The 15,080-nt window shown below is 42.6% G+C and overlaps 1 protein-coding gene across 3 annotated transcripts in view; it reads right to left on the bottom strand.

The window, feature by feature from the left end:
• The window catches only part of MYH10 (myosin heavy chain 10), a 102,079-nt gene that overhangs the window by 43,734 nt on the left and 43,265 nt on the right, over positions 1 to 15,080 (bottom strand). For 2 of the 3 annotated variants that reach the window (XM_051797457.1, XM_051797456.1), the window contains 3 exons: positions 11,480 to 11,582; positions 5,110 to 5,139; positions 939 to 1,031 (listed from right to left, as the gene is read on the bottom strand). In XM_051797457.1, the coding sequence (XP_051653417.1) occupies positions 939 to 1,031; positions 5,110 to 5,139; positions 11,480 to 11,582 (226 nt within the window). The remainder of the gene's footprint in view (positions 1 to 938; positions 1,032 to 5,109; positions 5,140 to 11,479; positions 11,583 to 15,080) is intronic. The other variant, XM_051797458.1, reaches the window with a different exon arrangement.

The following is a 15,080-nucleotide window of genomic DNA, read 5'->3' as shown; positions in this document are numbered from 1 at the left end:
GCTCTCCCTTCCCGACTGGAAAGGCTGAGGGACTTAGTCATGGAGTTTTCCAGAGTCCTTATCACTGGAGTTGAGTTCATGCATTATAAATCCAAGCAACTGTTGAAATGTCAAAGGCAGACCAGAAATCTTTCCTTTGTTCTGTAAATTTTAGTGTTGTTCTCGCCAGAAAAAAAAGATTTAATACCTCCTATACAGTTCTGAAGTTGTACTGAAAACATCTCCCCCCTGAAACAGGAGATGGCTTTTTTTCCCTTCAAAGGAAAGGAAGTTCTAAGAAGTGGTAAAAAGCTATTTATTCCCCACGATTTTTAAAACAATGGAACCCATCAGAAGTGATTATCAGCCACCAAAACTCTCAGTGAACAGAAGGCACTGACCCAACAGAAACATCAACCAGCTCCAGCAGTGCCTGACACCTGGGATAGGTCACACTGGCTTTTTGACTTCCCTACAGTCAATCACTCAGCAAATTTAGACAGGTTTTTATATGCAAGTTCTGTGCTTTTTTTGGAAATTCAGGATGTTCTCTTTAAACAACCAATTGATAAAGTCCCAGCTATTGACAAGAAGGCTACAGATGGTGCCCAAGTCCAAGCTGATGCCACAGTCTTTCCTACTTTTTAGCAATTCTGCAGGAATTTGTGCACACAAGTCACAGTTCAGCTCCAGAGCACAGCTGTATTTGTTGGACTATAAACAACTGTCATCTCAAGGATTGTTGAGGTTAGAAACTGGATAAAATTAAAGTTTTGCCAAGAGCCAGTGAGGATGTGCCTTCAGAATCCCAACACATCACAGAAGGCACTGTAAGAGAACCTGAATTCATGGAGGAAGAGAACAGAAAAAGCTTTGGATACCACTTAGATAAATTCCTAAAAAGGTAATTTCTCCATAATCCAGATTTCCAGACTCTAAAGAGAAAAGGAGTTACTCACAAAGCGGGAGGAGTTGTCATTTTTCACTGTCTTTGCATTCCCGAAGGATTCCAGGATGGGATTGGCCTGAAGAAGCTGCCGCTCCAGCTCCCCCTAAAAACCACACAAACAGAAAAAGGAACAGATATGAGCACGGAGCACCTGGAATTGAGGGTATTCCTGTATTCTGCCTCTTCCTGACAGTCATTTCCCCCTGGCTGTGGCAGTGACAGCACCTTCACAAGGGGGGTGTCATCCTTCCCCTCACTCCTAAACCTGCCGAGACTCCTCCATCAGTGCGGGGCCTTTGGTGGTGGTTTTTTGGTTTGGGTTTGTTTATTGGAACACACACACACACACAAACACAGCAGTGACCAAACAGGACCTGATGGATGTTGACAGTCATCAAATTCACATTTAGGGCTGATGAAATTAGGCACAGACCTTGAGTGCTTTAGAGGAGAAACTAATTTAACTGTGAAGATTTTGGTGCATTATTCTTAAATTTCATGTGTAGTGACTTGGCAATACAGCTACTTTGGAACACCTATTTTTAAACTGACAAATACCTCTTTTCAAACTTACTTTCAAATCAGTGAAAACCCTCCCCCTCAGTCAACCAGACTGAAATTCATACCATTGCAACATCTGACCTGACCACACCTGAGCACAAAGTCAGAATGGCCCAGAAGAGCTGAGCAACCCCAAATACAAACATCACTTTCAAATTGCTCAATCCAACCAACATTGCTCAGTATGTTCAATGCTTTTTTTAAATGTTTCTGTAAGTTCAAGCCAATGGATTTAGAAATCAAAGTGCTTATCTTAAGGAAATTGCACAACAGCTTTTACAATTGCTGTCCATGAGGAGGACTGGACACAAAAAAAGTCTGTGCTGCTTCCAAGAGCCCAGGAGGCATGAATGTACACAGGAAAATATACTGTCTTCCTCCTCTGAAGGTTGGTTTAAAACAAAAAAAAAGAAAAAAAAAAGTGAAGCTGTCTGGAATGTAGTCTCAAAATGTGATGTTTTGTTCATAAACCTGCTTTTTCCAATTATTAATAGCCTTGATGAATAAAGGCCCCAGACTGAACATCAAAGAACAGGAAACGTTAAGTCTCTTAAGGCTTCCACATGAGGTCAATTCTTAGAAGGGAATTCTAAAAATTCACTAGTTCACACCTAAAAGAGGCTTTTATTTGTATATCTAAATGTATTTCAAGCCCTCCTTGATATTAATGGTTGCTCCTTCTGTAATGTGACCTGAAGTTATCTGCTCAAAACTTGCTTATTTCCACATATATTCCCTTTGGGACCACAAATTATTGGAATTCTGCAGTAACTGAAGAAGGAATAAATGTGAGTGTGAGCCCAGAGCACACTAAACACTGCTGAGGCTGCAGGGGCTGTGCACTGTCAGCTCTGCCAAGGTTACTGTTCTCAGGAGCACTTTTAAACTAGAAAAAAACCCACAGCTGGAATAAAACTAGGTCTCTGTTATACCTACTCTGTGCTGTCTGCAGGTGATATTCTCAAAGTTTTCCATGTAAACACATCAGAGAGTGGGAATTTTCCCACCATCCCTCCCACTTCCCCCTCCCGACAGGCTACTGCTGCGAACACACCGAGATAAAAGGGAGAAGCTCCTTACCCTGCAGTGAACAGCCTGGGATAAACCCCAGGGTGTACAGGAAAGGCAGCAGGGGAGTCACAGCTTACAGGGCAAACTCTACAGTTATTCTGGAAGAATATATATATATATATATATAATCTTTTGGGACAAGGAAAACAGCTTATTTGTGACACGAGGGAGGTTCGTGCGCTGCTGGCACTTCACACACTGACACCTCTGCAACGGTGTCAGGGGCACTGTAATATCCTGATCCAGGTTTGAGTTGTTCAATTCAAGCCTGTTTGTATTGGAAAGCAATCTAACTTGCTACTGATTATTATCTCTTGAAGGGTTTTTTTTAAAGACAAATTGGTCAGTAGAGATAAAATTCTCGTTCTTGCAGTCGTTCAAAAATCTGTGCTGTAACAATATTAAAGACACAAGATTCCTCTACATTTGAATGTTGAGAGTAAAGCCTTTTCAAAGACTTGCCTGCAATAATGTGCAAAGACAAAGCAGCCTGAATAAAGTATTCTTTGTGGTTGCAAAATGTGAACTGACTCCACACCAACTCCTCCATGGACAGCGCTGTGTCTCAGGAAGCACCCACGGGCCACAGCCTGGACTGGGGCTGTGCAGAGCAATTTCTGCAGAATTTATTCAAATTCTCCACGTGAAGGCAGAAAGGTCTCAGTAGCTCATTTTCACAGTGAGGATTTGATGGAAACACTCAGCTGGATCCTCAGCTGTGGGTGAGCACCATGGGAACGAGCCGCGCTCGCAGGCTCCGTGCTGCACACACCAACTCCTCACAGCCAGCACCAAGCAAAGCAAACCTCACACCAGGGTGAAACCTCTCACTCTGTGGAAAAAGGCATTTTTCATGTCTAGATGGACAGCTTTACAGCCCAAAACAACTCTCTTTTCGAAGCATTCAGTGTTTTGGAAGGAGTGTCCCAGTTTGGCCTGCGGGCTTATCTCCTGCGTGGGCACCTCAGCAGACCTTGGAAAAAGCAGTGTGGCAGTGCTGGGGGAGGAGTGAGCTCATGCAACAGTTCATGCAGGGCAACATGAAGACAAGGACAGGCTGTTGTCTCAGTTTCAGAAAAATCAGCATCCAGTGAGTCTCTTGCAGTGGAGCCTGGGGGAGGCAGGGGAGGGCACATGCTACTCACATACAACAGGGATCCACTCTGGAGTTCAGAATGACATCGAAACAGAGATGTTAATGATTCCACCGTTTATGCAATATCAACAGCTCTGGATTAGCATTTTCCCAGGGATACAGTTCAAATGTTTGCCAACAAACGGTTCATGTCAACCCTGACACTCCAAGCAAAGGGAGGGTTAAAGCTAAACACCCTCTATTTTTGGAACTGAGAAATATTTCAGTAAAAACCCTTAGACTTGACTGATGTTTGCAAGGAGGGAAGATTAAGATAAATACTAAGAATGTCTGTGACTTATTCTGAAAATGAGACCATGGGCTCAGACACATGATTGGGTTACAGAGGTTTAACAAGGTTTAACACACACTACCAGAGGCATCACAGCTGTCCAGGGGTTGCTTTTGGCTTCCAATATACCAGACTTGCTTGAAAGTTCCTTTACTATTTTCCTTTCCACTACAGTTTATGTTGCACTAGTCAGCTCTCAGAAATGTAAGGGAAGAACACAACCTGCTGAACTAACTCAGGGCAGCTTCTTCAGTTTCCAAGCCTTGGTTACACCCTGCCAAAGCTGCTGCTTTATTTAAAAGCTGGTGCTCAGGACAAAGGCATCACTTACCAGCTGGGGTTAGAGCAGAGCATTTATCCTGCATAACACATGGCAGCAATTGTTTGTTTATCTCTTTCCACAGTCTTGCCCTCAACTACCACCTAACCCTCCTCTTTAAGCTCCTTCTCAGGTAAATTCCAGAGCACTGGAAGCACTAAAACTCTTACACAGGTGGGACAGAACAGACCGAGTGCTGCTGCCCCAGGGACAGAGGGAACAGGCAGAATTATCTGCACAGGGGCTCCAGCCAACCTGAGGAGTAAGAGCAGCTGAAGCTCAAATGAGGAAACATTAATTCAGATCCCACACTGCTCACACCACTTGTACTAGAAAGTCAAGGGAAACACTTGATTTCAGAAGATGTTGGTTATGCCAAGCCTTTGACACTGGAGATCAAAGTCTTTATCGAGTTATCTGCAACGCTACAAAAACATTCAGACAAAACAGTATGTTAATCAAAAGGATTTTGTAGCTTCCATTAATCCATCTCTTATTTACCACTTTGTTTAATATTTTAAAAGTGTTCTGCACTCTCTCAGCAGCACATTACCCAGTACACACACAGTATTTTGGAGAAGGGTGGCTAGAGAGAGGATGAGCCTCTCACTTCAGGACAGGGTAACACCACTTTAAAGTGGTGACAAGTCCTTTGCAATGCTGAGAAACTCATAAGCTACTCACTAGTCCACTCTCCCAAAGCCAGTACACCACTCCAAGGCTTCCCACATCATAAATGCAAATAGAAGAATACACATCAGTTCTCCTACATAACTTTAAAAGCATTAAAAAAAACCACTTGCCTGGTGTTTCACGGGTTTGGGTGATTCGGGCTGTTCATTGCAAACAAACAAATGATAAGTTAGCAAGGAATTCCAGCTGTCACATCCCACATTAGCACTGTCAGAGGTTTAGTTTAACTGAACACTCACTTCATAGAAACCCTTCAAGTTCAGCTTAGAAAAGAAGTTATTGGCATGCTCAAAATACTGAGACCTGTGTTTGTGCAAAGGACTAATTCCAGGTAAAACCCAAGATGACAGATGGCCCTTGAGCAGCAAGGAAAAAGGCAAAAGTTTCTTTACTTGGGTACAGCTTTCCAGTCTTGCCAAACAACAGTAAAAAAATTAAGCTCAGCATTAAGTGGCTTTCTCCTCAGCCCTGGGCACTGTGAGGGGGTTTGTATGGATGAGATGAACATTATCCTTCAACAGTCACAGAGGTTATGAGAGAACAGAGAGGGAAGCAACACTTAAAGAGTTTTGCACTGTACTACAAATTTTTAAGAAATGCAAACCCACAGTCAAGACAAAAGCTTTGTTTCTCTCTTTAATTCCACATGAGCAGAACCTTAAGGAACTGGAAGACCTTCCAATTTTGCCAGCAAGAAGGTCAAAGGGAACATGAACATAATAAAATAAAATAAAATGCCCAAAAAATACAAATTTGCACATTTTCTGCAGAAATTTTCAATTCCATTATTATTTCCCTGGCTCAGACTGCAAGTTTAATAATCTTGAGCTTCATATCAGGAGCCCAGGGGCAAATACTGTGAAGAAACACACAAAACAAGGAATTTTTATACCAAGTCAGATTCTTGTTTTAAGAATAATGATTCTTATTTTAAACAACCAGCACTGGCTTAGTGCAGAATAACCAATTTTGACAGAGGTCTGTAAAGCAGCTGGCAAAGGTTTGGCTTGTTCAGGTAAGTCACGTGAATTTTCAAAGCTGTACCATTCCTGCCAGGAAAACAACCTGGGCAGCTAAGGAAGGTTCAGGATTTCAGTGTGGAACCACCACTCCTGGACTTACAGAGAAGGACAAGCACACCCAGGAGCCTCAGAGGCATTTTGTTTGCTTATCTTCAGAGAAGATGAGCTGCACTCTCAGGGTGTCCATTCCTGTCCTCACTAGAAACAGAACTGAGCACAGTCAGACACGTGTTTAACTCTCTGTGGTTAAATCAGGGCAGTTAAAGCTCCCCTGGGAAACTCCCACCAAGGGGAGCTTCAGCCTGAGTGACTCTACCCATGATTCTGTCCTTCAAAACTAATTTTGTTTCTTTAGAAATTAATAAAACAAATTAAACAATTTAGCATTTCAGCTACCAAGGCAAACACAGCCACTGGAAGGAATCATTAACCTGAAAGCACCAGTAATTACTTCTACAGTTTAAAATAGCACCAAAGTGAAAGCTGGATTTTAGTGAAAGTAGAGGCAATTTGGGATGGGAAGGTTTTGGAGAGACCTGAGAGCCCCTTCCAGGGCCCAAAGGGGCCCCAGCAGAGCTGGAGAGGGACTTTAGGCAAGGGCCTGCAGTGACAGGACAAGAGGGAATGGCTTCCCACTGACAGAGGGCAGGGATAGGTTGAATATTAGGAAGAAATTCCTCCCTGGGAGGGTGGGGAGGCCCTGGCACAGGTTGCCCAGAGAAGCTGTGGCTGCCCCATCCCTGGCAGTGTCCAAGGCCAGGTTGGACGGGGCTTGGAGCAACCTGGGCTGGTGGAAGGTGTCCCTGCCCATGGCAGGGGGTGGGACAGGGTGAGTTTTAAGGTCCCTCCCAATCCAACCCATTCCATAATTCTATGAGTCAAACTGAAGTCTGGTTCCATTCATCCACACCAGGGGCACAGGGAACCAGGATAACTGGCAGTGCAGACAGCACTGGCACATGAATGAAGTTATTTATAGAATTTAACAACTCCACACACTCCCACAAATGAAAACTTCTGCTGTTTTCATGTATTTGACCATGAATAGGGCCCAGGTACCTCCACAGCCCAGAGGAGCAGCAAAAGGGCAGCCCCCAAATTCACCCAGCCTCCACAACATGCAAGGTCATGGCAGTCCCTGGGCAGCAGGGGACAACCAGCACTTCTTTTGGAAAACCATGTATGCAATTCCCTTATTATTATTATTATTATTATTTCTATATTTTGCACTGACTTCCCTCTCCATCCAAACCCACAAAGTTTGTAAACTAAAGCAGAACCCAGAATTTAGACACTTCTTGGCCACATTAAAGCGACACTAACACATGCTTTAACACACTTTTATTCCTCTTTTCTCTCATTCCTGCCTTTCTTACTACACAGGGCATTGATGAGCCACAAAACTAAGTTCAGAAGCCTTTTTCCTCCCTTCTCCCTGTGCCCAGTGTGTCCAAATCCCTCTGCAGACACATGACCCTCCTCTCCCCGTACTCACCAAGTACCTGGCCTTTCTCTCCTCTCCTTTAATTCTATGTGTCCTCCCTCCACAGCTCCTGAGCCTCCTGAGGAATCCTTGGGAGTGAAGGTGAGGGAGGCTCCTGTCTGGCCAAGGAGCCTGGGACAGCTGAGCAGCCCAGCAGACACCACTGTGGGTCAGCTCTGGGCTGAGGTGCCTGAGCTAAAGCTCAGTGCTGGTCTTTACAAAGCTGGTCCACATGTGGCACATTAACAACTGAATAAAACACAGTCCCCTTGGTGCAGGCAAAATATTCAGCTTTAATGACAAAAATTCAGCTTTACTAGTTACCACCTCAACCCCTCAAATTCTTCAGAACTCAAATTTGCTGGATGTGAAACTTTCAGTTATTTCCAACAGACACCTTCCATCTTCCATCCCTTGTTACCCACCAGGGACTGTCCCTGTGCCAGTTCTGCCACTCAACCAAACACACAGCAGCCAAGAATTCAGGTTTACTTTCCCCCACCTTCGGTCTTTAGAACAGCTCATGTTCAGAACTCACAGCCAAGCACTTCTCCCTCCCCTCCACTGCTTGGCTCTAGAAAGCCCAGCCCCTATTCCCAATTTCAGGAATTACTGCAGTCTCACCTGGCTCTGCCAAATCCCACAATTACTAAAGTTTCTCCTCTACATTTTTACCCCCAGCAGCACCTCCCCACACTTCCGAGAGCAGTGCCCAGGACAACATCTTGGGATTAGACAGGAAATGAGACACTGGGGCCACAGATTCAACACTCAAACATTAGGAATCATCAGTTTTAAGGCTGCCCAGCACTGTAATTCCAGCTCCTGTGGCTACCATGTGTTATTGGCTTGATTCCCCACCTGACCAGGGATGACATTCCAAGGGGAACAAAGAGCTGCTGGGAAAGAAAAGCCTCATGGATGAGGAATGAGGCTGTCCAGGAGATGGGCAGAGCTCCCACACGAGACTCCTCACACAGGCTGAGCATTCCCCCACCATCCCACTGGAAAATGTCCCTGGGGAGCACCTGTGACACGGCAGAACATCAGTGCTGCTCTCAGGTGTCACACTGGGGCTACATTTGCTTGTTAGACTTTTACAGCACTGCCAGGGAAAACAAATTTAACCCTAGACTTAGCATACAAATTGCTGCTTTAAAAAAACCTAATCAATGTGGCATTCAAACAGTCTCAGAAATATGCATGACACTGATAATTATCTGTAACAGGATGGGTACACACAGACTGCCAGTCAGGGATTAATTTAACAAGCCTGTTTAGCATCTTCCTGTGCACAGGATAATGCACAGTTGTACACATGGGGACAGTGGATCACCACCAGCCTCTATAGCTCTCTAATGAATATGCAAATTAGGAAACAGGAACAAATTAGGGCTGCACCTCACACCCCTATTCTGACACTTTCCAGTGTGAGCTGTGCAGGTTAGACATTCGTTATTTGCAATATATAAATAAAAACTAGTTGTTACAGAACTAGGCACACTCATTTCTACTTTCAAAAGTGGTTTGTTTACACAGATATCCTGCATTTTTCATGGATATATGCTTAGTTCAGTGCTCACTGCCTTGAATGAAATGCACAATCCAAGTATCACACTTTTATTCAGGACACCACCCTATTCTTTCTGTGTGTCTAAACTGTGTTTTAAGAACTTTTCTAGTCTTCATCACAATAGTCAATGGTTTGTGAAGCAGCTGATTATAAAATCTATCTTTTGAGATGACCACCACCACCCCATCTGATCCCACTGGTCAGTAGAAAATTAAGCTGCAGTTTAACCAGAGATTTACATGGAATCAGCCAACACTGCATTGAAAAGGGCAACTCATCCTGCCCTTCACTGATGTTTTCTATCCCATTTCCATCTTTTCTGTGCCTTCACTTCATACCATTTCTGCAGCCACACAGACAATGGAGGAAACTTGCTCCATTTGAAGCCAAATGGACTTTTTATGGACATTATTTTGAGCCACCAAACCCAGTGAATGGCCACAGGAATTGTTATGATGACAAATCTCTCAGGGGATACTCCTGGCACAGCACAGGGAAGGCCAAACACACTCAGGGTACAAAGAGGGCTTCGGGTGGTGAAGCACCAGAACAGGCTCACAGAGAAGTTGTTTAATCTCCATCCCTCAAGATTTAGATGAGCTAAACTCAGCTTTACAAGGCCTGGACATTGTAACCTCACTTTGAAGGAAGGCACATTTTGAAAGGTGTCTGGACAAGAGGCTTCCAGAAGTGTCTTCCAGCCCGAGCTATTCCAAGTTGTCAATGGTATATTGAGAAGGACTCAGCACAAAAGTGCACAATTCCCTTCTCTCCAGAAGCCTGTTGGCAATTTTACTTCTGCAGAAATTGAAAAAATACTGGGTTTGTTCAAGGCTGTGAAGTGATAAAGCTAGGAATATTCAGAAATCAAATACTACACAGAACTCCTGCTGGATGATGTCCCAGATAGTGTCCCCCAGAGCCACGTGCCCTCCCAGCACACCCGACAGTGCCATGAACACACTTAATGCTGCTGACACTCCTAAGGAACCTCCTTGTGAGGCCTGGAACCCCCCCATACAACTGCAGCACACTCAGACTGCTCAGGAAATACTTAGAAAGACCAATTTTGATCTTTTCTGTGTGATAAACCAGCACCAGTTTGAACAAGTATCAATGCACAGGCCTGTGTTATTTGCTCTTGATTAAAGCAAAGACTCAAGTTTCCCCACACACTTCATGAGATTTCTCCAGATTCACCTGCAACCTTTCCTTTTCTCCCACTTCAAATCCTTGCCTTTTTTTTTTTCCCCTTCACAGACTTCTCAAAAGTCATCTCCTGTTCTCCCAGGAGTTTTGAGTCTTGACACATTCAAGAATGTCTTGGCATTAAGTGCTGTGCATTAAAAGCTGTTGCAGCTACAAGGGGAAAAGGCCTCAAGTTGTGCTAGAGGAGGTTCCTGTTGGATATTGGGAAAAATTTCTCCACTGAAAGAGTGGTCAAACATTGGCAGGGGCTGCCCAGGGAGGTGGTGGAGTCCCCAGCCCTGGAGGTGCTGAGAAAACAAGTGGATGTGGCACTTCGTGATATGGTTTGGTGGGAATGGTGGGACTGGTCAAAGGTTGGACTTGATTTTGAAGGTCTTTTCTCTGATTCCCTAAGTCAGCTGATGGAGTTTGAAGGTTCCACCCACACAAACACCTGCATTACTGCTGGAAAACCAGCACTGACTCCATCAAGCTGTTTGCTTGTAGCAAAGCTGAATTAGGATTTCACTGCAAAGAGATCCAACAACAGATATTCAAACCCATTCATATTCTTATAAAGCAAAGAATTACCAAAAATTCAGTGCAAACGTTGAAGCCTGGCAGGAAAAATGAAGAAAATTCTACATAAATCAGAGTTGGTTTCAAGTTACTAAAAAATTCAATATTCTCTGACATAAAAATGTATACTCTCTGTTTGTAGTGTAATAAAATCTGAGCTTTTTATTAGATGCTGACTTCTAGATATAGTAAATCTACAGCAGTTTTCAAGTTTGATGATTTTTCCCAGTTACAAGTTAATTTTTCCCATTTGCAAGTTAATTTTTCAAAGAACAAAAAACTTGTTCATCAATGTAGTACCACAAACTGCATCCAGTGGGAACTAAATTCACTAAGAATTGCCCAAGTTTAATTGAATTCTTGGAAAACTGGGGTTTGCTACATCAGAAAACTTTACTACCATTTGCATAAAGCCTTTAATTTTACAACATAAATTTAACAGCTGACATGGACTGGAAATTTTAATGTAACTGCTCAATTCAGCCACTGCTAAAGAGAGAAAATAATGGTTGAGACAGAGTTACATGGATTATATATTACAGTTTAATTAAAAAATCATGTTTTTTTAATGCAAAGACGGTAGTTTTCAAAAAAAGCAATTAAAAAAAAAAAATCGAGAAAATATCCCAACTTACAGGAATATTATGGTCCTTTCTTCCTTTATGGGAGGAAGCAACATGAGCAAGGTACTGAATGACCTTCTTAGTGTTCTCAGTCTTCCCGGCACCAGATTCACCCCTGCAAAACATTTCAGACATTTCCCTCAAAATTCATTTTCAACAACTTCTCAACCCTTTGTTTACAGCAGCCTCAGTTCATTCCATTTATGGCTTTAACTATGCAACAGACCTTCACTAACCACCTAAAACCAAACTGCAGTTGCAGGGATTTTAAACAAATCCTACAAGGTATTTGTTTAAAATACTTTCTTCACCCTAAAGATCTCTGTAGCTCCGAGATGTTGATACAACGTGGACCATCAGTTTGATTAAGAGCTTTTGGCTTTATGCCAAAGGAACATGAAACACTTGCCCCCTGCCTTGACCACCGTAGACACAATTTTTCAGAGTGCAGATACATCTATATTTTTAAATCATGACATATATACACATTTATATTTAGCATAATTTTATTATATTTTAATATTCCAGGATTTGGTTATGGGAATTACCAAGTTGATGGAAACACTCTGAACCTTGAGGAGTTTCACAGTGCAGTAAAATACACTTTAAACAAGCAGATTCTTTCCACTCAGTCTCTTCACAAGGTTAAAAATATATTTAAGGCCACAGGGCTACATGAATTCATTAAGAAATAAATTTATCAGTGCAGAGTGGGAGAGTTCACAGATAACAAGGACAGCAAATGCACATCTCATTGTTAAGCCAGAGGTGGACTGAAGGCAGAATATGTTTAGACAGAGTTTATTGTGAGGTTTACAGGAGAATTGTGATAATGTGACCAAGTTCACATCCCTGCCATCACAAATGATGTTACTACAGCCCTAAAAATCACAGTTTGGGTTTGGTTTTTTTTAACCTAGGTCTGCTCTTCAGACAAATCCACAGCCCAAAGGGATTCAGGCCTGACTTAGGCATGAGTCAAAGGCTGCAAACCAGGGAAAAAGGAGCCATTTCCAGGGAGACAGGGACTGCCACGAGCAACTCGGAGGTGTGGGAAGCTAAAAAGGATCTTATTATGGGAATTTGCATGGGAAGAGTGAAAGCACTCCTGTCATTCAGGAGTTGTTCAGAAATTAACAGTTTGGAAGCCAACTCCTCCTTTTTAAGAATGACAAGCACATACTCTCTGTGCTTGGGTATTTCTCCACTAAGCTACTTAGAATGGAAATCTTCATTTACCAGGGGAATTAAAGCACTTTCTTTTGCAGTCTTCATAAATACCTTCCTCCAGCATGCTGTACACCCCAGTTTTGTAGCTGATCTGCATTTGCTTAGGGATTTAGTACCTTCAGACCTGCACTTCTTGATCAGGTAAGAGCTTAGCACCATCCTCACACTACACTCAACAGCTGCAAAAATGAGACGATACAGCACTTGAAATTTTACCTCTGCATTTACAGAAAGGATATTGATATTACCCCAGATTTTCAAAGAGAATGGGCTCAAACACTCATTTCTTCTCACCTTCCAACACTTTTAAATCATGGAAACCCCACAGGAGAATGGCCCCAGCAGAGGTGACCGGGGCAGCAGGATGGCCATTTCTCTATCCAGGAGCAAGAAGTGACAGGGGTTGAAGCAGCTCTTTCATTCACAGCAGTTCACTGAATTCCTCACAAGGTAAAACAGCCTCTGTCTGACCTGGAGAACAGCAGCAGCCCCCAGGTTTTGCTGGAAGAAGTCTTTAACTGAAAAAAGTGGACGAATAATTCTGCAAAGATATTGGGGGATATTGCACAGCCTCAGTTACTGGACTGTGGCCTCCAACAAGAGAGGGGTAACCAAGGGTTAACACTTCTGTTGGTGGCATCTGCTCCTCAGAAACAACTACAGCAGCCTAAAACCACTTTGGTTCCACTTTTCCTCCCAGTCATTGAAAAATAACAGAGAATATGAAAGATTAGAGGTCACTGTACTCAATCACTCCAAGCTTTCCAGAGACAAGGGGGAGTTCCCTTGGAACTCGTCGGCTGGGCTGGCTTTGCTCAGTGCATGGAAAAACTTGGAAGGTTCTACCTGAAAAGCTGGTTGGAAAGGAGATTACTCAGAGTTTGCTAATGGATAACTGGGTTTCCTTTCTGCCAAGATACCATCAATATGCAACACAGAAACTGGCTGTACTTGGGGACCACTACAAGTGGAACAACACCCTTTGACTTAATGAAAAATCCCATTTCTACCCAGCCCAGAGTCTCCACATACAACACAAATGTGAACACTGACAAGAAGAAAACACACCCCAAACCATCAGATGTCAATTCTTGCTACTCAAGTCTTTATTTCTCATTTCCCTTTTACTGCAGTGCTGCCATTAACATAATTCATGACCACGAGCAATAATAAAAGCAGCTTTGCCTGTTTCTGGATGTGTATTAAAATATGCTAATGCTAAAACTATTCCAGCAGGTAAGAGAATTAAGAAAAGAAGTACAGCAAAATATACATTTACATTTTAAAACAATACAATTTGTTCTTATTGTCAGCAGAGCTTGGGAACACATTATTAGCTGGGCCTTTAAAACTAGAGAAATAATCTTTAATGTCAAATTACAAGAAGAAAGTTTATTAAATTTTGAAGGAGGGAAAAATATTTCTATTTAAAATTTAATTTTTATTTATTTTCAAAAAAGTTTATTAAATTTTTAAAGGAGGAAAATTTACATGTGCAGTGAGGAGAAGGTGGTACAACAAATACAGCCCAGATGTTGACTTTGGGAAAGGGCAGCACAGGGTTTTGGGAGAGGCTCCTGTGGACACACCAGTAAAGCTGCACAAGCACAGGAAGGGCAGAACCTTGCAATACATTCCTTCTGCTAAAAAGCCTTTAGTTTTTCAGAGAAAGCCCTTTAGCAAGTTCTTATTCAAAAGCAACACTAAGGGATGTTATCATCCCAGTTCTGCTCCCTGGAGCTTACAAATATGCCAAATATTTCCTGCAGCACAGTGTCAGAAAGCTCTGCTGTCATATCCTACAAAAGAATTAGAAGATTTAGGATAAAGTCCTTTGCATTTATAGGAATAATGACATCTGCATATTTTGGTTCTTTCCCAGGAGTGCAAACACATAGATTATAAAAATAAATGAAAATCTTCTACCTCTATCAACCTGCCCAAAAAAGGTAAACTCTCAGCAACACCATGTACAATATTTATGGAAAGGGGATGGTATCACAGAGCTAAAGTTTAAGTTTTTCAAAACCTTGTTTTAATACAACTCAATATGTTGCCATAAATTAAACAACTAAAGCCTTCCCTCAGTCAGTGGCAGCTCTGCTAATGATTTCAACAGGGTCATTATTTCACCTTCTTCATTTCAGCCTCAGCTCCACTACTTGTAGGATCAGAAACGAGACTGAATTGAAACACTCTCTGAGCTCCAGCCATGGGCTGTACAAACAGTGCTCCCAAAAAAGCAAACCATCCTGAGCCATAGGCTCCAGTTGGAGGCATAAGGTTATTCCATCAATTAACTGAGGGATCTCTCCCTTGGAAACAGGGACAGGTCAAAGAGAGTCCGACAGTCCTGGTAAATGTATGCAGTATCTCAAGTCAT

Source organism: Manacus candei, unplaced genomic scaffold (assembly GCF_025592945.1).
Source record: "Manacus candei isolate 608988 ecotype Guabito, Panama unplaced genomic scaffold, ASM2559294v1 h1tg000047l, whole genome shotgun sequence".
Taxonomy (NCBI): Eukaryota; Metazoa; Chordata; class Aves; order Passeriformes; family Pipridae; genus Manacus; species Manacus candei.
This window is presented reverse-complemented; position numbering and strand designations above follow the sequence as displayed.